Raw genomic sequence first — 24421 nt, forward strand, 5'->3', positions numbered from 1 at the left:
CCAAACTGAGAATGTTCGCACTAAAAGGAAAAGGAAAAGGAAAAAATTAGATTTTTTTGATGGTCAGGTAGAGAATAAGGAGAAAAATAAGATAATGCAGATCGTGGAACATGGGTGTAGAACTTGTCTGTGTTAAGAATAAGAAATTGTTACAAGAACTGCTCTAAAAACATACAAGTTGCTCTCAAAGCTTAAGGTTTCTAATTTTCAAAATAATTGACATACCCCTAAGACAGTGATAATATTAAATTCCCTTTGCAAAAGAGCATCATTTTGGAGTGTGCATTTCTTCTGCTTTTATCTGATTTTGTAGAAAATAGATGTGAGGTATTTTCTGAAATGCACACACACACACACACAATACATCTATGTGCGAGAGGCATTATTTTAAAATGGCTTAATCAGCAGCCGTAGAAAGATGTATGCATTTGCAGAACCTATTATGGTCCAGCAGGGGGCCATCGAGCATGCATACAAATTAATAGCATGTTTGTTTACTTCAGTTTTCAAGTCGGGGTGCGGGGCGGTGGGGCGGTGGCGTGCGGATAGAGCAGCAGCACCAAAAACAGCAAAAGCCTCATACGTTTGGGGAGCAGCTTCCATGTGCCCCGTCAGTAGGTGTGAGGAAAGCACTGGCAGATGTGTCACAAAGCAACTAAAAAATATTTTTAATGCAGTGGAGGGAACGCTTATGCTGACGGTGGAGTGAGAGTATTCTACACAACATATACTAGCTTTGGTAATAATATGAGAGTTTAGAAGTAAATGTTGAAGTTCCCCATGATTGTCATTTTTAATCAGTACATCTGTTTTTCCCAAGGAGGTAGAGAGGAAGATTCAAAAACTTCCATGTTTTATTTTATTTTATTTACATCAGAAACACAGGTAGAAATTTACATGTTGGCCATATAACCATCTGCCATTTTATTGTTTTTCCATATTATCAAAATTTAGTTGCCACATTTTGTAAAAAATGGAAGATTTTTCAGTGTTCTAAGTTGTGTCAACAAAAGTGAAAATAATATTCATACAAAGCACGTGGCTTAAGAAAGGGAACTTAATTACATAAGTTTTCAACGGCATAGACTCAGATTCTCTTTGTGAGCTTATGAAACCTGCATTCACCACCAAAGAGAGTGACATCTTTGAGTTCTTTTTCACATGCTGATTGTCACCAATCTATGTCTTTTTATGTTTCCATTTAACAAATTCATCTTTGAAGTATTCAACTGAAAACTGTGGTATATTGGAAACTTAAATCTAATTAGTGGAATACTATACCATTTTAAGACCAAATTGTCTTAAAAATAAATTAATATCAAAAGATTTTTCCTTATTTTAAATATTGTGTTTTTTTAATACATTTATTTATTTTTATTTATTTTTTTGGCTGCATTGGGTCTTCGTGGCTGTGAGTGGGCTTTCTCAAGTTGCGGTGAGCGGGGGGCTACTCTTTGCTGCAGTGCACGGGCTTCTCACTGCGGTGGCTTCTCGTTGTGGAGCACGGAGTCTAGGTGTGCGGGCTTCAGTAGTTGTGGCACAGGGGCTCAGTAGTTGTGGCTCGCGGGCTCTAGAGAGCAGGCTCAGTAGTTGTGGTGTGCGGGCTTAGTCGCTCCGTGGCATGTGGGATCTTCCTGGGCCAGGGCTCAAACCTGTGTCCCTTGCATTGGCAGGCGGATTCTTAACCACTGCGCCACCAGGGAAGTCCTTAACTATTGTTAATAAAGCTTATTTGGAAGATTACAATTACATATGGAGTAAAATTTGACATTTTTATGGCATTGTACTTTATCCAGTCTTAAGCAACCCTAAGAGTAGCAGCCAATAGGTATGGGGAATGCTCTGGCTAAACATGTGGAAACAATTTATTTACAACTGTGAAAATGCCACCGAGGGCCAACATTTTTCTCATTATGATTTAAAACATAGATTAAAACATAAATTTTAAAATTTCAAAAGTATGCTTTTAGCTCAGGGTATCAAGACACTAAAGCTAAGAATGTTGTATACTTAATGTGTGTGCATATAATTATGTACACCAATGTGTATATGTATTTGTAAAATTAATGTTTTTGATTAGCACAGTATAATTATTTAAAAGGCATATCTTAAAAATAAATTAATATTCCATTAGGCAACTAGGTATATTAATTTAGATAGTAGTCAGTCAGAAGTAAGTAGAAATTATTTTTATTAAAGTACATGTAAGAAACAATTAGAACTCAACTCACATTTGAAGATCTAATTTCTTTTAGGTACTTCTGTTGTTTAAGTTCCGAAATGTATTAAAATATATTTTGATTTGACATATTTCACTGTCCTGTACTATTTAAACTCATCTTTACCTAATATACAATTTTATATATGTTTTTCCTAATATCTGCTGATAATACCCCATCACGTTTAAAATGTCAATGGGGCTGAGAAAAGAGAAACAGATAAAAATGAAAATTTGGAAGAATATTTTACTGGTCTGAAAAAAGAAAGAAATTTTTTGTACTTTTATTGGCTAATATTTGTAGAGCTTCACACTGTAAATAGTAAATCATGTGTCTTAATTCTGAAAGTTCCCTTGTCTTTAAGATTGCCTGTGTTAACAAAGTTCACTTTGCTAAATTTACTTTTGTTCTTTAATAATTAATCATAACCTAATATTAGCAGATACACTTTACTGCACATAAAAGAGTTGTAAAGAACTACAGTAGAAACTATTTTCTAGCTTCATCCAAATTATTATTTTAAGTAGTCTTTACATGCTGCCCTTTGAATAGTTTTCTGCTGTGAGATCTTGCAACTTACTTTTTCCCAGTCATTCCTATAAAGTCTTACAAAGCCAGTTATTTAATAATATACTAACACATATACCTATTAACTATGAATTGTATTTTTTGCTTTGCTAGGCAGCTCATAGTAAAAGCAATTTATTTTTCTATTATATAGTTCCAAAACATATTGTTAAATAATGAAAGAGTGAAGAAAAAACATTTAAAATTGTACTTCCATTTTACTATAATAAATAGACATTTCTGAATTTTGAGAGTGATGTTTTAGAGTATATTGAAATTTATATCAAATGCAGGAAATATTGGTATCATTATGAGTGTCTCTTGGACTCTATTATTGCCAGGAATTTCTAGCATAAAGTTGGTGTGCTAAAATTAATCTGAATGTAATGTTTTGGTTTAAAAAACCCTAATGATAATGCTTGTAATACAGTTTTAAATATAGTTATAATCTCGAAGTGAATTATGATGGACTTTACATCATTTCATTAATTTTTACTAGAATTATAGACATTGTAACATAGATAAGTCAGCTATAAAAAGCATTCTGATACTGAATCCTAAACAAAGAATCAAATTTTTGACGGCAATATTTCCAGATCAAATCACCCAATTCTTAAAGTATATTCTCAGAGTAGTAATTGGTGGAATATTCTTCTCTAAGGTTTTAATACCTAATACAATAACAGAGCTCCATCAATATATGGCTAATAGCAGATATAAAGTATCTGCTGGTAGGCCATCTCTCATAAAACCGCCCTTAGCCTTAATTCAAATCCATTGATTCCTATTCCAGTTAAAACTGAAGAACTTAATATGTCTTTTAATCCTTTTATTGTAAGCTAGGATAAAATTAATTTTACCCTGGAACTGCACAAAGCCAATTAACATGATCTTTAGAGTTATTTAGTAAAGTGCTTCAAACTGTTAAATTTATCTTGACCTCTTGGTTGCACTCTCTGACTGCTTTTTAAATGAAGTAATCAATATCTCGCAGCCCTTTAAATAGCTTAAACTTCTCAAACATTTTACCTGTGTTCTAGTTAAGCTGTAAGTAAAGGATTTACTCCTGCTCCTGGAAAGCTAGGGTCATTTATGCTAAATCTAAAGACAATTATGTACTTTTGAGGAACACTGTATGAATTAAATGGTTGTTTTAATAAAATCAAAGGCTCATATTTTGTTTAAAGTAACCCAATAATGAGGAAACATTATTTTCACACAGAACAAGTATTCTGTCTGCAACTTCAAATTTAGAACATTTATGTCCTTTACCATTGCAGGTAGCTTCTGTTTTCCACACAGGGCTAGTTGAAGGTATTAATTTTCTTACTGTGATAGGGTGATCAACCGTCCTGTCAGGAAAATGGATCTCCGTGTCACCCTTTAGCATGATTAAATGGAGGCATGTCTCTGTGAAAAAACACCAAATTTTCATGAGATGAATGAAACTGTAGAAAGATCTACTTTTGCAGAATTATCTTATTTTTAATATCTCAGAATCTCCTATTTGGTTGTCAGTTTATTTGTAGGAAAACATTGCAGCTAATTGTGTATATCTTGTATTATTTAGGAGAAAACACAGGCGAAGCCAATAATTTTAAATGTTTCCAAATTTGAAAAAAAATAAAGAATCAGAAATTGCTGTGTTGTTGTTAGAATAGTAGCAGGGATGGGCATCTGTCACCTTATACATTTACTAATCAGTCAGTGTCTCTTTTAGGGGATCCTTTTCTTGTTCTTACTTCTTTCCATGTTAACAAAGAGCTATCATCTTTTCAGCCCTGAGCACTGATAAAAATTACATACCATAGAATTTCAGCATCAGTAGTGTTCATAGCCAGTTGGACAGTGTTCTTATGAGCTTGTGCACATGCCAAACTTTAAGTTACACCAAGAGATGTACTTGACAGCTAATTAAGATTTCATATTTTGGCCACTTAGCAGAGGGCACCTGTTAGGATTCTTTCTATTAGCTTAAGAATAAAATTTACAAATGGCAGTTTTAAAGGACATTATTAAAACTTCCCTAAAGTCTTAATTCCTTCCCAGGAAGTGGGAGTTAGGACAAGATGGAGGTAATTAAACAAAAGGAACGCAGAGGAGGAGGGGGACCAGGGTGGAGGTGGAGCTCTCCAAATGCCCCTGTTGTTTAATTTCCTACTGGAAGCAGCCCATGTGTGCTCCGTGCCCCCTCCCCCTTCGAGCATGGCTGTTGCAGAGGCTGACCGGCTGGGGTCAATGCCTTGCCTATTGATCAGTATCCCTGCAGTCCCTTGCTCCAGCAGCTGCTTCATTGGCTTCTTTCAGGGCCTGCTTCAGTACATTAGAATAGAAATCCATAACCAGAGCTGTGCTCATCCAAGCAGGGGAAGAAACTAAATTAAATGGTATAAAACAATCTTGGATCAGGAGTTTGTGCCAATTCATCTTGATCTAAGATGTCACACCGGGCTCTCTGTCTGAGCACCTGGGCTAGAGGCAGCCATAGTGAAAATAGATGGAGCTGCGATCATTCATTTGTCAGCTAAGGAGCAAGGCAGCGGTTAGCAATTCCCCTCTGCAGAGGTCAGCTGACAGAACAATCAGTGCAACTGCAGAATAGAGCTTTCCTTTGAACTATTGTTATGGAGCATGCTCTTGCTGAGACAAGGGGGGAGGGGAGCTTGGTTGGCTTCCTGTTTCAAGAAGACTATGTAAAGAATAAAATATGTACTACAGGAATCTAGATGTAGTTGCCCAGAGCTCTTACTCCTTGTGTCTGTTCCTGTACAGAAATAAAGTTGGTTTTAAATGCATGTGCTGAGGTATAGATTATCAAACTGTTAAATATCACTTTGTCTAGAATTAGGGTCTATTTTCATCCTTCTAAACACAGAGGCAGTGATTATTGATTTTTCTTCCTTTTTAGTATGGTTAAGCTTTTAGGGTGTTTTCCCCCTTTGGTTACTATAAACTATCACAGATCAGTGTCATACTTTGAATCTGTACTCATGTGTACATGCTAATACTTTTACTAACATTTCCTGTTTGTCTTTAAAAAGTTAGAAAAAATATCCATGAAGAGACAGAAATGCATACTATGGTATCAGATTGGAAGATTTGTCTTATGTAACTGAAATATTCTTAAACATTTTAATTGAAGCTTCTTACAAGAAATGTTAATTCATGAAATATGACTTTGGAAGTTATAAAATAATTTTATAACATTGGGGAACATTATTATAAAGTTGTCTGCATGTAATTTGAAATACACCAAACATAATAAAGCAAATTAGGAAAATAATAGCTAAAATTTTACATGAAAGAATTAGAATATTTTTAAAGATGGATCTATTTTCTGTTGTCTCATTTCAGATTTTGTCTTTCTATACATGCTTTAAAACTAATGGCAATTTTCCTAAACTAACTTTTTTTTTTAAACAATAAAATGTGACATGCAGAAGCTAAGAAACTATAGCAACAACAAGAGAAAATCTTTTTCGTTCTCAATCGCACCAAAATTTTCTTGGAATTCAAATAAACAGTAACTACTCTTTGACGTTACCACCTCAGCTTCCTAGATAACTAATCGCCCATTTTTCCTTAAGAGCTTTAATGCCACTTTTTTACTCAATGATTCCTTTCCAACTCTTCACATCTTTGTAATATCTTTCCATTTCCATTTCTTAGATTCAGCTGGGTCTTCTTGCCCACATCCTATTCTGTCTCTCAGCACAGCTAAATAAATGGAATTTAAGTATACTAAGAAGCCTTGTGCTCTAGGTATTTTTTTTTTTTTAATTTGGCTTCTGGAAGGGCCAGACTTACCTCTCTTGCAAGGGTTTTAAAAATTTTGTTTTACTTTTGTTTTAGTTAATGAGGATTTTTTAAAGGATTCAGAGCATGACACCAAATATCTTTCTGTAGTGTTTCTATCAACTACCCAGACCTCACCAGGATCCGGAAGCCATCCACTTCTCTGCATCTCCTATTTAACATCCCAACACCAAAACAACCTGACTCTCTCACTTTCATTTCTACAATACCCTGTTTATTGCTCATCTCATTTCCAGCATTCTTCGTACACGCTCAGAGTGTTTTTCTAAAACCCTAAATTCCGTTGTTCAAAGGATTGAACAATGCGAATATGACCAGTAGAGTCATCTATGATTTGCCCCTTTCCTGACTGTCGCCTCACGTTCTACCATTCCCTTCTTGCTTGTAGCATTCCAGCCCCATGGCCTACTCTTGCAATAGAAATCAACAAATTCTTTATGCTTTAGGTTCTTACACGTACTGTTCTCTTAGACCATAAAGTTCTCATTGATTTTTCACCTTTACATTTCTAATTCCTGTTTAGTTGCCTCTAAATTCAATGAGGACAGGGACTTTGCTTTTCTTATCCCTATTAATTCATCTTAATTCATCCCGTATCAATTCATTAGTTCATATTTGCATAATGCCATGCACACACTCCATCTTTGGTCCTTATATGCTGAATGACTGAGTAGCTGATGGAATGAATCGTGAATTCTGCCACCACTGGTGCTCACTGTTTTCCACTTGACCATTGCATGAGCCGTCTTTTGCTTCTACTTGACACCAGTCTTGCTTTACCTCACAGTCCCCCTCCCATACTACTGCTATCATAAGCTTTCTGACAATAAATCTCAAGTAACCAGTTTATACAGAATTGTTCAGTGGCTTTCCATTAGCCTAAAGTTAAAAGTCTTCAGCTTGCTCTACAAAGGCCTCTTGTTTCAGTACCTATTTAGCTTACCCTTTTGTCATTCCCTGCCTTACTTGCAGTAGTATAGAATGACAAAAGGAAAAAAAGAACCTTTTTATCGCTGAATAATATTTTATTGGATGGGTGTAGCACATTTTGTTTAGACGTTTATCAGCTGATGGACTTTTGAGTTGTTTCTACTTTTTGGCTCTTATGAATAATGCTGCTATGGACATTCATGTACAAGTCTTTATGTGTACGTTTGTTTTCACTCCTCTTGGGTAGATACCTAGGAGTGGGATTGCTGGGCCATATGTTATAACTCTAACTGCCAAACTATTTTCCAAAGTATTAATAGTTGTATCATTGTACATTGCCACCAGCAATGCATGAGAGATTCAATTTCTGTACAGACTCAGTAATACATGTCATGGTCGGTCCTTTTAATTGCAGCCATTCTAGTAGATGTGAAGTGGTATCTCACTGTGGTTTCGATTTCCATTTTTCTAAGGACCAATGATGTTGAGCAGCTTTAATATGCATATTGGCCATTCATATATCTTTGGAGAAATATCTATTTAAATTGGTTGCTCATTTTAAAAGTTGGATTTTCTAAATATTGAGTTGTAAGAAGAGGTCCTTAAGTATTCTGGATACAATCCCTTATTAGATATATAATTTGCAATATTTTCTCTCAGTCTGTATGTTCTTTTTACTTTCCTAATTATGTCATTTGAAGCTCAAAAGTTTTTAATACTGAAGTTCAATTTTAAAAAAATTTTTAATTACTCATGCTTTTGCTATAATATCTAAGAAATCATTGTGTAACCCAAGATCATGAAAAAATATACATCTCTTTTTTTTTCTGTAAGTTATTTAGTTTTAGCTCTTATATTTAGGACTGTAATCCATTTTGAGTTGATTTTCTTACATGGTGAGAGGTAGAAATCCAATTTCATTCTTTTGCACATGGAAAACCAGTTGTCCCAGTGCCATTTGTTGAAAAGCCTGTTCATTCCTGAGTGACCAATCTGGAATGTGTTTCTTATCATATGTATTGATAGTCTTTTAATTTCTATTCTTATGTTTTGGTTTTCAGGTTGCTTATCAAGTGTCCCACAAATGAAAAAAATTTCCACATCTTATGAGGAAAGACGAAAGCAAGCTACTGCTATTGTTTTACTAGGAGTAATAGGAGCTGAATTTGGTGCAGAAATTGAACCTCCTAAACTGCTGACCAGACCTCGAAGCTCTAGTCAAATTCCTGAGGGATTTGGTTTGACTAGTGGTGGATCCAACTACTCACTGGCCAGACATACTTGTAAGTTAAAAATTCCTAATGCCGATCTATTGCTTCTCAGTACATATTACCTGTTAACAAAATCTCAGAATATTGAACATATCCTGAGTTTTAGCTCAGATAGAATGCTTAAATGACATTGGAAAGCAGCACAATCTATTTGGCACATTACCCTGTAGTTATAGTTCTGGGACTTCTTTTTAAAAGTTAAAACATGGTCTTTTAAATGCTTTTCTTAAAATAACACATTTCTGAGCTTTGTGTTTCCACATTTTGGTCAAGACTTTAGCCAAAACTTCTAACTTCTAAAATAATTTCTGAAAAACTATGCATCTTGTCCTGAATGTGATTTGAAAAGTTAGGGGTGGAGAACCAATTTTTTATTTTTTAAAAAGTGTGTGTGTGTGTGTGTGTGTGTGTATAAATATATATATATGTATTTTAAAGAATGTGAATGAGGAACTACAAATTACTTTTGTAATTTAAAAAGTATTCCAATAAAATTATTCCAATAATGACTAAAAAATTACATTCAGAGCTCAAAGGGTTTGTGTCATATTGCTACTTTTGGTTCTGTGGTTGGTATGTTAATAATAGGTAAGTGTATTTTATAATGAGGTCTTTTGGTCCTTTAGTGTCAGAACTCCCTTAGGTAAGGACAGAATGTACCTACCATATTGCAGAATCATTTCTAACAAATGTGCCATCTTAACTACCAAATATAATCCTACCGATTATATCAAGATATTCTTTGTAGCGTAAATTGCAGTGTGTTCTTTTGGGGTTTTGGCTTTTAAGCAAAGGGGAAAAGATATAGGCTACTTTGTTAGTTATGATAGCAGAGAAGTTCACCAGATCATTGTCACATACTTCTCCGGAGAAACCAGGGAGCCATTTTGGCGGCTTTATTATTAAAGCCCTCCTACAGACTTAGCGGCCTGCCTATCCTCCCTCCCCACCAGACCCCAACCCCTTTTTAGATTCTTAATCCAACAAATACGTATTAGTGGTTGGTAATCTCTTGACCTCTGTTTGACATTGAGAATCAGGGAGTAATAATAGGAATACCACCACCAACAATAATAAAGCAACCACGTAATTCTTTTGAGCATGATTTTAAGCTCTTTACATGCACTAACTCACTTAATCCTCACAATAACCCTATCAAGTGGGCTGTTCCTCAATTATATCCATTTTACACATAAGGTTTCGTTAACCTGGCTGAGATCCTTCCTCCAGGAAATGGCAGTTTTTCTCTTAACACACGCTGTTGGTTCTAGAGCTCATGCTTCTGACCATTGTGTAAACTGCTACTGCTCAATGGTTTCTGCGGAAAAGGGTTTAATGACTAACATGTGCTATTAGTTTATAATTTAAAAATTTATTTTCTGTCTCTTCGTTTGATCATCAAAATAGAAATGAAGATTTCTTCAAAGTAGCTCAGCCAAAATGTAGTAAAATCTGAATTTGAACTCAAGCTTCTTGCGACCTGAAAACCCACACTCTTCCCATTTTCCCCCCGGGCACATCCACTTGCCCTCTCCTGCAGAGGCCTCTTCATCTTTTCCCAGGTTCTTCAGGTTCCCTGTTTTCCATTCATAAAAGCCTGCTCAAATCTCACCTTCTCTACCAAGGGCTCTTTAATGGCCCCAACCTTTCTGTGTCACTCCAGATAGCCTAGGACTTATATAGAGAGAGCCTTATTTAGAATCTTGACATTAGAATACTAGAGGTTAGTGAAACTTTGACATGATTTAGTCCAGTGGCTTTCAAACTTTTTTGCTCACCATCTCTCTAATGAGTATCAAGAAATGTTAATCCCTTACACATTTTTATATTGACAACTAAAACGTTTTTGTTTTTTTAACATCTTTATTGGAGTAAAATTGCTTTACAATGGTGTGTTAGTTTCTGCCTTATAACAAAGTGAATCAGCTATATGTATACATGTACCCCCATATCTCCTCCCTCTTGCGTCTCCCTCCCACCCTCCTTATCCCACCCCTCTAGGTGGTCACAAAGCACTGAGCTGATCTCCCTGTGCTATGCAGCTGCTTCCCACTAGCTATCTGTTTTACATTTGGTAGTGTATATATGTCCATGCCACTCTCTCACTTTGTCCCAGCTTACCCTTGCCCCTCTCCATGTCCTCAAGTCCATTCTCTATGTCTGTGTCTTTATTCCTGTCCTGCCCCTAAGTTCGTCAGAACCTTTTTTTTTTTTTTTTTAGATTCTATACATATGTGTTAGCATACGGTATTTGTTTTTCTCTTTCTGACTTACTTCACTCTGTATGACAGACTCTAGGTCCATCCACCTCACTACAAATAACTCAATTTCATTTCTTTTTATGGCTGAGTAATATTCCATAGTATATATGTGACACATCTTTATCCATTCATCTGTCGATGGACACTTAGGTTGCTTCCATGTCCTGGCTATTGTAAACAGAGCTGCAGTGAACATTGTAGTACATGACTCTTTTCAAATTATGGTTTTCTCGGGTATATGCCCAGTAGTGGGATTGCTGGGTCGTATGGTAGTTCCATTTTTAGTTTTTTAAGGAACCTCCATACTGTTCTCCATAGTGTGACAGCTAAAACTTTTTAATAGTAAGTTTAAACATTTGCAAAAGATATAATTTTGAGGCTATTGTGAATATTGACATTTAAAAATAAAACTATTGTTCTTTTAAATATATTCAGTAGAATATTCGGCATAACTGTTTGATATCCATAATCATCCATTAAAAAAACTGCATGACAGACTTTCCTTTAAATGTCAGAAATCTTACATCCTTGATTATTTTCCTTGAAGAGAGAAAATTTCTACTCTCACAGTTTTAGTGAAGGTGTTAATTTGCATATTTAGCATCCCAAAATCAATTCCTTTAAACTAACTGTGCCTTAAAACTACGTGTGCTTACAAAACTATGTGTTCCTTGAAAAGTTTAAAGATGCTCCCTTTTGAAGGGATTACTTATTTTGAAGGCTACTGATTTAGTCCAACATGTTTTATATAATATTTCAACAGCATTCATTTGTATTTTATATTTTCCTGCAAGGAAAGTAAACATAAATGTTGTTTCTCTGGAATTTTCATATAGCTTATTATCTTAGTATCTGTATATAAATGTAGGAACATCATAAATTAATGAATCGCTGACTGATTTTCATCCAAGCCATTGGTTGGTTGCTAGGCAGATTAGTTTACACCTTAGTTATCTAGACTAATACTGTTATCGTCTGTTTTCTAACCACAGTTTATCTTTATATGAAATTCTGATATTCATGAATTTGCTTCTGTAGGTCTTTTCTTTTGACTTATAGTTTCATCTGCAAATTGTTACTGCTGTAACTAGAAAAAGAGGAAATGGGTTAGTTGAAAAGAGGCAATTTTTTAAAAGCTATATAGCACAGTAGAAATAGAGATTTTTCAAAGAAGCCCTAGGAATTGATAAAAGAACCAAAGGGTCTTAGTATTGCTCTCTGGTTTATTAAAATTCAGGGAGCTGAACTACAGTAAAGGGGTCCCAAAGCCTATTTCTGACATGATGGAAACCCTGGGCTGAGCTGTGCTATGGAGGGACTTTTGCCTGGGGCTACCTCAACTTTCCCAGGCAAGGGAAATAAAATTTACCCAAACATTTAAAATAGTGAAGCCTTTTGGAATCAAGTTTGTTCTTTGAGCACTTTGGATAAAGAATGTAGATGTAGATAGGGCAGAAGGTAATGTTTCTTAGCAAATAATATTTATAATTCATTGTAACAAAAGACAGATTCTGAGAGATTTCTTAGCAAGCAGAAATCATATATAAAAATGAATAATATAGTACCTATTGGAACAAGTTCAAAATGTATAAAATGTCCGTGTTATTTTCCTCTTATTATGGTTGCCCTATTTTATTTTAATAATTTTAAAGTATTTTCAAGATCTCCTGAGTTTCTTTTTTTTGTTTGTTTGTTTGTTTTGTTTTTTTGCGGTACGCGGGCCCTTCACTGTTGTGGCCTCTCCCATTGCGGAGCACAGGCTCCGGACGCGCAGGCTCAGCGGCCATGGCTCATGGGCCCAGCCGCTCCGCGGCATGTGGGATCTTCCCAGACCGGGGCACAAACCCGTGTCCCCTGCATCGGCAGGTGGACTCTCACCCACAGTGCCACCAGGGAAGCCCCTGAGTTTCTTTTAACTTCCATCCCATCGTCCTTTATTTCCCTCAAAGGTCTTAGATTCCTTGGTGGTAGATTTGCGTACCATGGGGATTTTTAAGAATTGGGATGTCTTGATTAAATTTATGTTTATCAGTTTAAATCTTGCTCTCTTTTTAAAAATTTTTTTTGATTATTTGAAATCTGTAGATGGTTTATTTTATTTTATTTTTAAAATTTTTTGGCTGTGCCATGGGGCATGTGGGATCTTAGTTCCCTGACCAGGGATTGAACCCATGCCCCCTGCATTGGGAGCAAGGAGTCCCAACCACTGGACCACCAGGGAAGTCCCACATCTTGCTCTCTTGATTGGAAACAGTCAGATGTCTAAATGTTCTGTGTGTTACTTGGGCTCTTTTCAATGAGTTCTGTGTAATATTAACCTGCTATAATGTTAACCTGCCAGAAGTTACTGTATGTATCGCTATGGTATTTGTTTATGTGGCATTTAGAATGTATTGCTACCATTAAACATTTAGTCTTTATGGCATCCTATTGAATGAGATAATAATTATTATCCTCATTCTGAGATAAGGCCATTAAGATACAATATTTTTTGAAGTTTAATTGCTGGAGTTCTAGCCTTCCTCGTAAAGCCATTCTGTGAAAACTCATAATGTAGTCAAATTCCAATTATCCACATTGATGGGGAAGGCAGGGAGAGACACTGATGCCTAATTCAAAAGTCATACATAGTTTTATAATACATTTTATACTTATGTTGGAATATATATGAATCTTTTGTGGGTGTTACATTTTACATAAAGTGTCAAAATCACATACTGAAGACAAAGCTGAAGGACTCTGGAGATTAAGAGGCCTAGACCAGGCTACTCTGTGACCTTGTACTCTTGGGAAGCAAAGCGACCCTCTGGGTTGCAGTTTCCTCTTGTATAAAAGAAAGAGCAGGAACTGTTCTGTCTTTAAAGCCCCTTTCGGTCCAATTAGTCTCTGCTTCTGAAGTGAAATGGAAAACATCCCAGGAAATTTCCTTTCTTCATCTTCCCAGTTTCCTCTCCATGTAGGGATGGATGCTTTCTTGTGTCTCATCAACTCAACTTCAATAGGGACCTTCCTTAATTTTTATTCCAATCCGCAAATGAGGCATTGTTAGAATATCTTAGGGAATTATTTATAATGTTACCTTCTAGGTCTTTTGGTTCGTTCTTTCATTTGGTCTCTTCTGCTCATTTTATAATTGTGGAATGATGCTGGCGCATCTGTAGTAGGTCACATTTTGATCTCTCATTAGCTTTCTGACTTTGGGCAAGTGTCGTAACTCACTTCCCTAGGCAGCCAACTCTGAGACAGACTTGTGTGTGGGAGTATCCTTGGGATCAGTACCTTGAGGGAGTGAAAGAGGGAGGGTTGGGCAGAAGGAGAAGTTGAATTGCATTTCAATTGCCTAGAAAGCTTCAGTGACCTTGGGAACTCTGGAGCTGGGATAGACTTTGGACTTGTCCTGAATTGAGTCTAAGGCCTCAGCCTTTAAGTCCCATGTCATTCAGTCATTGGGTCTGCGGTGCCCTGAGGAAGGCGTGTGATCTTGGGTGAGGCAGCTCTTTTCATCCTGGGGCAAATCCCACAGAAGGAATCAGCTGAGTCTTTTCAGCCATGAACAGCAGCATGAGCTTGGGGAGTGATTGCTTCCATCGTGGAGGGGAGGAGATGGGCAGCCTCTCCAGGCTTCTGCTCAGCATGTTACTCATTCCTGTGTGTCCCACCTCCTCCTTATGTCCACAGACGTGGAGAGAGGTACCACCATTTATTTAACACACCGTCTATTCCAAGTCCATATGTATCTCTTGTTACCCTGCAAGACAGATATTTTATCCAACATGAGGCACATTAATAATAGCTGATTCCTGAGCGTTTACTCTGTGCCAGGCATTTTGCTATGCTCTTTACATGTATTATCTTATTTAATCTTCAAAACATATCAATTAAACACTATTACCATTTATCAGATGAGGACACTGAAGCTTTGCTCAGTACTCACTGAACATTGATGAAGTTGAATTAAACTTTCTTCTTGCAGACAGTAAATTGAAGGCATAGGTCAAACGTTTTAACATCATACTGCTAAACAGTGTCAGGCCTGGACTTGAACACTTGTCTTCCAAATCTAAATCAGTGTATGTTCACCATTTCACACAGTTGTCTTGTGTTATAAACAAGTGTGATTCAGAAGTGGTGCTGCACAAAAGAGGGGCATGTCGGCAAGCAGCAGCTCACCTGGAAATAGGAGCACTGTTGAGTCATTTGTTTAGGGATCTGCTGGTGCCACAGAGGGATAAACATGTACAAACTCCACATCTCCATACTTATGAAATGGTTTGCATCTATGTTGTGAAATATTTAGAACAGAGAAAGGAAATGAATTTTCCCCTGCAGTGGGTCTTTAGGAATTCTACAACGCCAGGGTTCTTCAGCTGGCCAAGGTGCATGGTGTCACTGATGTTACCTGGAAAATGCTATGTTTATGTGCACTTGCATTTCTGTTCTGGAAAAATGTTCCAGATTCCATTCAATTCTCAAGAGACAGTCATTAAAATAAAAACAGTTAAGAACCCCAAGAGTTTGTTGGAATAAATGGCTTCTTTGTTACTATGATTTTTTGAAACAAGATAGAGTTATGTTCCTCTTGATTAGTTCAGTTGGAATACCACCAAATGGAAGCCTCAGTTAGATGTTGTCTCAGGAATGTTTAAATTCTGTGAAACCTGTATTTAGAGTTCTACATTATTCTGGTGCTGTGCTTGATTTCACTTTGTTGTGGTCTACTGTCGTGAAAATGTCCCCCATATACTTTGTGTACTTTCTAACCATTCATGTTTTATTTAGTGACTGTATTAATATTGGTTGAAGTTGATGTAATAATGAATTTATTTCCTACATTTTAAGGTGAGAAAGTTAAGCAAAATCTCAGGTGTTTTATTCAGCAGGATTGGGACCAAGTCACTGAATTGCAATTAATAACAAAACTAGCAGTGGTGGCAAGTTATGAAAAAAAGCAGCAACAATGATGAGGAAAGCATTGTTGCATTTGCAAGGGTAAGCAGTGACCAAAAAAATGGACCTTTTCACTGGTCACACAAGAGCCATCAGATGGTGTTGCTGAGGTGCCGCTGCGGCCATAGAGGCTGCATTTCCATTTGCTTCCCCTTGTGTGTCTAACCTGGCCTTCCAGGCACCTGCGAGGGGACCTGCCTCCCTGCCTGGCTTCTTACCCCACTGTCCACCTCATTCTCTCTTCTCATTGTCCTAACTCAGCATCCCCTGTTCTTTACTGCCACTTCTCGCATGTAATTTTACCTTTGAAAATCATCCTGGTCCAGATGCCACTTGACTTGCGTTGCCATCATACCTCATTCTGGCTATGCTCTAACATCATATGTAGAATGTTTTAAAAATGCATGTGTCTGAGCCTCACCCTGGAGTTCCTATTCAGAAAGTCAGGGGTGGGGTTTGGGCATCTATGTTATTTTTAAAGCTTCATATGTGATTTTCATCTGTAGCGTAGCCAGAATAGAGGAACCCAGTAGAATGTAGAGTCCTTCACAGTTATTTTACATTGAGTGTTCTATGGTAGTCTGGTCACTAAACTACCTTAATGCACGAATTGTAATTTTCTTTATATTTTGAAGTGGAAGAGGTAGTGGGAACTAATCAGAGTGAATAAGTGACATTTATATTACTCTCAGAGCTAATTCTTTAGGTAGTTCAGCCTTTTTATTGGAATTTCATTATTCTGGATTGCTTGGGTTTGAATCTTGAATCACTACTCAGTAGCTGTGTGGCCTTAAATGCTTTTGCCTGTTTCTTTAACTAAAAAGTAGGAATAATAATATCACTTACCTCACAGAGTGAGTATTGTGAGGATAAGTAAATTAGCGTATGCAAAGCACTTTGAAAAGTGCCTGACGTACACATGTTAGTTGAACGTTAGTTATTATTATCGTTACCAGAATCGTGTATAGAAGAATAAAGAAAGGAAATACATCTGCTATGTATTGGGACATTTATATGTGTATAGACGACTTTTAAAAATCTTCCTAAGAATCTTATAAGGTAGGTATTACTGTCAACATTTTATATATGAGTGAACTGATACTCTTAAAAATTAGATAACTTCCTTAAGGTTATCTGTCTTATAAAGGATATGAATCCAGATGCAGTTTGCCCCCAAAGCCCATGATACTATATTCTACAATACATACTGATTCCTACTGTTTGTGGCAATCTATATTAGTTCCCAGAGGATTTATATAAAAATGCACTTATCTTTGTCATATTATTATACTTGTGTTGAAATAAAACGCCAAATATTTTTGTAAATATTTATTTGTATTCTTATGTATTTGTATATTATTTACTTAGATGAATTTCTACATATTTATTACCTGTTTCTCATTTTAACCACATCAACATACTAAGCTCAGATCAAATGGGAAATTTCACTACTCTTGTTTTTACTTATAAATAATTCATGTTGTATAACAGCTTTATCGTTTTAACTGAGATCTGACGCTTGCATTACAGACCCTGTTTGGTGATGTAATCCCATCCTTGTTGTCCAAAAATAGTTTTAGTTTGCAACTCTTTTTGTTAATTTGCTACACTATGGGTTTTAGGCTCCTCTTCCATAAAACGAGTAAGTTGGACAAGGTTATTTCTAAGGCCACTTCCATCTAAAATTACACAGTTCTGTGAAATTATTAAAGTGATTTATTATTATTCTAACTACAGAGCTTGTGTTTATTACTGCCACTTGAACTTGCTATCTTGTTTTCATTGTTCTTTACCAGTTGCTTTTCTGCTTTTAAAGGTTCTAGTGTTCCACTGTTATGCCATGTTTGAAGCTGAGCATCTTTAAAGTATTTTTCTGCCATCCCTCCTTTTGGGTACCTCATATCAGCATACCAGGCTACAGCTATTTCCACAAAACTCATTCCCCACACGTGTCCAGCTTTGTGGACTTGTGTTATGTTGATGTAGTTGTACTCTAGACCACAGACCAGCAAACCATAGCTATAGATCAGCCCTCGCCCCCTGCCTATTTTTTTCAAATTAACTTTTATTGGAACCCAGCTGTACCTACTTGTTTACATACTGTTTGGCATTTCACACTACAACAGCAGTAGTTGCTGTAGAGATTGTATGGCCTACAAAGCCAAAAATATTTATTATCTGGCTGTTTACAGAAAAAAAATTGCCAACCTTCCTGTACATTATTTGAAACATTTGTTAGTGGTCCTTTCTGTTAGTGGTTCATTTAATATACAAAAGGGCTTTGAGGTGACTTTGTTAAAAATATTTCAGTAGCTAAATATAACATCTGGGGTACTCTGAGATCTATATCCTTATAAGAATGTAGTACAAAGGCCTTATACCAATTTTTTGGTCTAGAATGTAATGCAGCATTGGTATAAATCTCTGCCAATCATCTAATATATGTACTAGTTACCTTGATTGAGTTGCAGATTCAGTGACAGGTTTTAGCATTGTATTGCTAGTGGCAACCCTTTTATTTTGCATAAGACTTTATTATATCTGATATTTAAGTAACCTTGGTCTGAAGTTTTCTGACAGCTCTGCAGAATGGTTCCTTCACATTTGTATGTCCTATATATGTGTGCTCCAGGGTCGCTGTAATTAACATATTTAATTCTGTAAGTTCAAACCATTTTATATCAAAAAGGGACAAAGGAGAACATCTAGTTTAACCTTTTCAAAAGCTGCAGAACTTTTGATGGTTCCCTTAGAAAGCCTTTTGTAGGAAGTGAATAGAAACTTTTCGTAACCTTGTTTGTAGATTCCCTGCCATGTCCTTCAAAAACACAGTTTCCAAGGATGTTGAATCGTAGGGAGCCCAAGACTGAGTGCTTTTTATACCCTAGCTTCCATGATCATACAGTAAGTGCTGGCGAACTTGTTGGTGCTACCCAGTTCAACTGGGAGCTTCCAGAGCCCGAATCTATTAGAGGACATGAATGCTTGTATGAAATCAATAAATGTAGAGCTCTTTCCTTACACCTTTGGTTTTCAAATTGTGTTCTGTAGAATCCTGGGACTCCATAGAGATGGCTCAGTGACTGCCTGGGCTCTTAAATCTCCTTCAAGCACAGCAGCACTGACTTTTCTGTGTTTTAGAAGTTGAAATTTGGCATTACATTGTATCCACAAAGAGAAACTGACGAAAACAGGGCTAGAGGGACTTCCCTGGTGGTGCAGTGGTTAAGAATCTGCCTGCCAATGCAGGGGACACGAGTTCGATCCCTGGTCAGGGAAGATCCCACATGCTGCAGAGAAACTAAGCCGTGCGCCACAACTACTGAGCCTGTGCTCTGGAGCCCGCGAGCCACAACTACTGAGCCCGCACTCCTAGAGCCCATGCTCCACAAGAGAAGCCACCATAATGAGAAGCCCACACAGTGCAACAAAGAGTAGCCCCCACTCGCCACAACTAGAGAAAGCCCGTGTGTAGCAACGAAGACCCAATGCAACCAAAAATAAATAAATAAATTAATTAATTAATTTAAAAAGAAAAAACAGGGCTAGACTCTTAAAAGCAAAACAAAACACCAAATACCTGAAAACTAGAAATCACATATCCTTCAAAAACTCAATGATAATCAAAATTCTTCATTTGCCCACTCAAATTTGCTCTGCTTTCAGCCTTCCCCATCTCAGTTGATTACTTTCTTTCCAGTTTCTTAGAGTCATCCCTAATTCCTTCCTCTCTCAGACAACATCTAATCCATCAGGAAATCTTATTGGCTCTACCTTCAAAATATATCCAAAATTCAGCACTTCTTACCACCTTTACTGTTATCACCCTGGTTGGAAACCTTCATTTCTCACTGGGATTACTGCCAAGCCATCCAGCTTCTACCCTTATCCCTTTATAGTGAGTGCGGTTTTAAACATAGCAGTCATGGTAGTGATGCTTTTAAGACCTAGGGTAGATCTTATCACTCAAGGGTATCCAGACAACTAATCAGCCACACAGATACTCAAAAATCAGTAGCTTTTCTTTATAATACTAAATAAAATAGAAAATATAGAGAATCATCATTTTTTGAAAGACCCTTCGAACTACTAAGACCCTAAAAACCAGGAAGAAAAAGACAGACAACCCAGTTAAAAAACAAAACAAAAACAGAATAGGACTATAGGCAGGCATTTTGTCACGGAAGGAATGAAGATGCCAAAAAGTACTCAGCTTACCCAGTAATTAAAGGAATTTGGGGTTAGGAAAAATTTACTAGAAACACTTGTTTGTTTAAAAGCATTTTTTTTTTTACGGTGGATATTCGTGTAATTAAAATAAAATGATAGATGCTCATATTTTACAAATATTTTAAAGATCTCAATAATAATGGCAACCAAAAGAAGTACCATAGACCATATCTAAGAATAAACTTAAGAAATATGGAAGAAACTACAATATGTCACTGAGGGAAATAAAATAATATTTGAGTAAATAAAAAGGCATGTAGTTCTCGGATGGATAAGATAATGGTAAATATCTCAGTTGTTCCCAAGTTAATATATAAATCTCACACAAACACTAAAAATCTCAACATCGTTCTTTTAATAGCTAGTCAAAATTATTCTAAAATTAACACACCAGAGATAAATGGAATATGTGATTTATTTTGTTTTATTCAGTAAACATATATAGCACTAATAATATACCAGTCACTATCTTAGGTACTTTATAAATATTATTTAATCCTAATTATAACCCCTTGACATATGTAATTATTAAAAAAGTCAACCTCTGCAGTACTGCAAAAATGTAAAATATCTAGGCATTAACTTAACAAAGAATATGCAAGACTTTTAGGAAAAATTTTTTTAATTTTATTGAAGTAGTTTATAAAGACCTAAATAAATAGGGAGATATGCACTTTTATGGATAAGAGTATCATAAGAATGTCAGTTTTCATAAATTCAATACCATTCCAAATAAAATACCAATAGGGTCTTTGTTATTGTTTTTTGTTATTGAACTTACAAGCTGATTCTCAAATTTATATGATAAGACAATGAGCTAAGAAAAGCCATGACATTTCTAAAGAAGAAGAACAAGGTGGAGGGATTTCCCTTACTTATATCAAAAGTTATTATAAATTTATAGCAATTATTATAGTGTTATCTTGGTAAAGAACAGACCAATAGACCTATGGAACAGAATAGACAGCACAGAAATGGTTCTATGTATACATAGGAATTTGACTCTATAGATCTAGCATTGTAGATCAGTGAAATAAGGGATAGACTTTTTGATACATGGTATACTTACCATTGGCTATTCATAAGGAAGAATAATGAAATCGGATCCCTCTTGCCCATCGTAGCCAAAAAATCAATTCTATATAAAGACTTAAATATGAAAGCTAAAACAATAATACTTTAAAAAGATGATATAGGAAAGCCTAGCCTTGGAATGGGGAACAATTCTGTAAACAGGTGACAGAAAGCCCAACCAAATAATAAAGAGAATGGGTAAATTCAACTACATTAAAATTAGAAACTTCTATAATCAACAATACCTTTTAGAAAGTAAAAAGTAAAGCCACAAAGAGGAAAAAGGTATTTATAACACAGGTCACTGACAAGAGATTGTTAAGCACACACACAGACACAGACACACACACACATACACACACACAACTAAGTAAAAAAAAGACAAATGCAGAGCAGAAAAATGGGTAAAGATTGAAAAAGCACTCCACAAAAGGAAATAAAAATGGCTAATAAACCTATAAAAAGATGATAAGTCTTATTATAAGGGAAATGCAAATTAAAAGCCAAATGAACTGTCATTTCTCATCTACCAAACTGAAAGCTTGAAGTCTGACGTTATCAAATTTCTGCAAGCATTAGGAGCAACTAGAACTCCTTTACACTTACTGTGGAGGGTAAATTGGTTTCAGCACTTTGGAAAGTAATTGGGTGTACTATCCTATGAGTGTACTCTATTTTTTGCATTGTCTAGAAAAACTTCTCTATGTGCGAAGTAAATATTTTCTCCCGTTCTGTGGTTTGTCTTTTGATTACCTTAACAGTGTGTTTCAAAGAACACAGTTTTCTGATTTCTGTGAAGTACAGATTATCAGTTATTTTGTTTTATACTTCATGCTTTTTATGTTGTAAGTAATATTTGCCGATCCCAAAGATTTTTTTTTTCCCTTTGTCTTTTTCTGGAAGTTTTGGCTTTTGCATTTAGCTTTGTGCTCTGGTTTGAATTAATTTTTTTTTTTTTTTTTTTTTTTTTTTTTGCGGTACGCGGGCATCTCACTGTCGTGGCCTCTCCCGTTGCGGAGCACAGGCTCCGGATGAGCAGGCTCAGCAGCCATGGCTCACGGGCCCAGCCGCTCCGTGGCATGTGGGATCTTCCCAGACCGGGGCACAAACCCGTGTCTCCTGCATCAATCGGCAGGCAGACTCTCAACCACTGCGCCACCAGGGAAGCCCTGAATTAATTTTTGAGTAAGATGTGACATAGGGTTAATTTTTTAAACATATATATACAGAAATTTAATTCTAGCAACACTTGTTGAAAATATTTTTTCCTTTTTGCCCCTATTCAGTTGCCTTTTTTGAAAATCAATTAATCCTAGATGTTTGGGTTTATTTTTAGGCCCTCTCCTGTCCTTCATTAATCTATATGTCTGTTGACTAATACATGCTATGTTGATGACTTCAGCTTTCAAGTAAGTTCTGAAATTAGGTAGAAGGCTTCCAACTTAGTTCTTCTGTTATAAAATTGCTTTGACTATTCTGGGTCATTTGTGGTTTGATAAAATTTTAGAATCTCCATGCCAATATTTTTTTTAAAGCCTGCTAGAGTTTTGATTGGAATTGCTTTGAATCTGTCGTTGAATTTGGGGAAAGTTGACATCTTAACATTACTGAGCCTTCCAATCTGTGAACTTGGTATATTTCACTATTTACTTAGATCTTCTTTAATTCCTCTCAGCAATATTCTGTGGTTAATTTCAAAAGGTCTCACAGATGCTCCAAAGAGGAGGAAACAGAAGAGTCAGAAAAAATATTTAAAGAAATAATGGCTGAAACTTCACCAAATTTGATGAAAGACATAAATTTACAGATTCAAGAAGTTCAGCAAACCCCAAACAGGTTAAATTTTAAGAAAATCATACCTTGAAACATCATAATGTTGCATAGTTTGTTTCTAGTCTTTATTGTCAGAGATGCAGTATTAAAATTGCCACTTCTGTGTGTGCTTGTGCATATTTATGAATGTTTTGTTCAGTAACTTCCTGTAAGTAAATTCCTGTGTCAGAGTTTATCAGTATTTTAAATTTCAGTAGCTGTACCAGATTGTTCGCCAAGTTGTATGAATTTATTCTTCTGCTGTTTCTCTATACCTCTTTAATTCTGAGGATATTAATGATGTTTTTCTTGTCGACCAATACAACTGATGAAAAGTGATACTATTGTTACTTTAATTTGTGTTTTAACTCTTTAGATTGATTTTCTTGTTATGTGTTTACCATTTTTTAGTTCTTCTGTGAATTGCCTGTTTGTGTGTATGGGTGTTTATGGAGATGTAATTGACATATAACATTACAGTAGTTTCAGGTGTACAACATAATGATTTGATAATTGTATATATACTGAAATGATCACCACAATAAGTCTAGTTAAAATCTGTCACTGTATATAGTTGCAAATTTTTATCCTGTGATGAGAACTTTTAAGATCTACTCTCTTGTTTCCCAGACACACAAAAGCTAAAGGAGTTCATCATCACTAAACTGGCCTTATAAGATATGTTCAAGGGACTTCTGGAAAGGCTATAACTAGAAACAAGGAGATTATGAAAGAAAAAATTCTCACTGGTAAAGGCAAACATAGTAAAGATAGTAGTAGATCAGCCACCAATAACACTAGTATGAAGGTTGAAAGACAAGAGTAGTAAAATCATCTATATCTAAAATAATTAGTTGAGCAATACACAAAATAAAAAGATGTAAAATGTGACTGAAAGAAAACATAAAACATGGGTAGGGGAGTAAAAATGTAGTGCCTTGAGAATGCATTCAAACTTGAGAGACCGTCAACTTAAAATAAGACTGCTATATACATAGGTTGTTATAAATGTATCTTGTGGGACTTCCCTGCTGGTCCAGTGGTAAAGAATCCACCTTAAAATGCAGGGGATGTGGGTTCCTGGTCAGGGAACTAAGATCCCACATGCTGCAGGGTAACTAAGCCCACATGCCACAACTACTGAGCTCATGCACCTCAACTACAGAGCCTGCGTGCCGTAAACTACAGAGCCCACGCGCTCTGGAGCCCACACCCCACAACTAGAGAGAGAAAACCCACACGCCACAACTAGAAAGAAGCCCGTGCACCACAACAAAGAGCCCACGCACAGCAA

At 36.1% G+C, this 24421-nt stretch overlaps 1 protein-coding gene across 6 annotated transcripts in view; it reads left to right on the top strand.

The window, feature by feature from the left end:
• The window catches only part of WDR7 (WD repeat domain 7), a 374489-nt gene that overhangs the window by 201939 nt on the left and 148129 nt on the right, over nt 1-24421 (top strand). For all 6 annotated transcript variants that reach the window (XM_060310354.1, XM_060310358.1, XM_060310355.1 and 3 more), the window contains one exon: nt 8594-8815. In XM_060310354.1, the coding sequence (XP_060166337.1) occupies nt 8594-8815 (222 nt within the window). The remainder of the gene's footprint in view (nt 1-8593; nt 8816-24421) is intronic.

Source organism: Globicephala melas, chromosome 13 (assembly GCF_963455315.2).
Source record: "Globicephala melas chromosome 13, mGloMel1.2, whole genome shotgun sequence".
NCBI lineage: Eukaryota > Metazoa > Chordata > Mammalia > Artiodactyla > Delphinidae > Globicephala > Globicephala melas.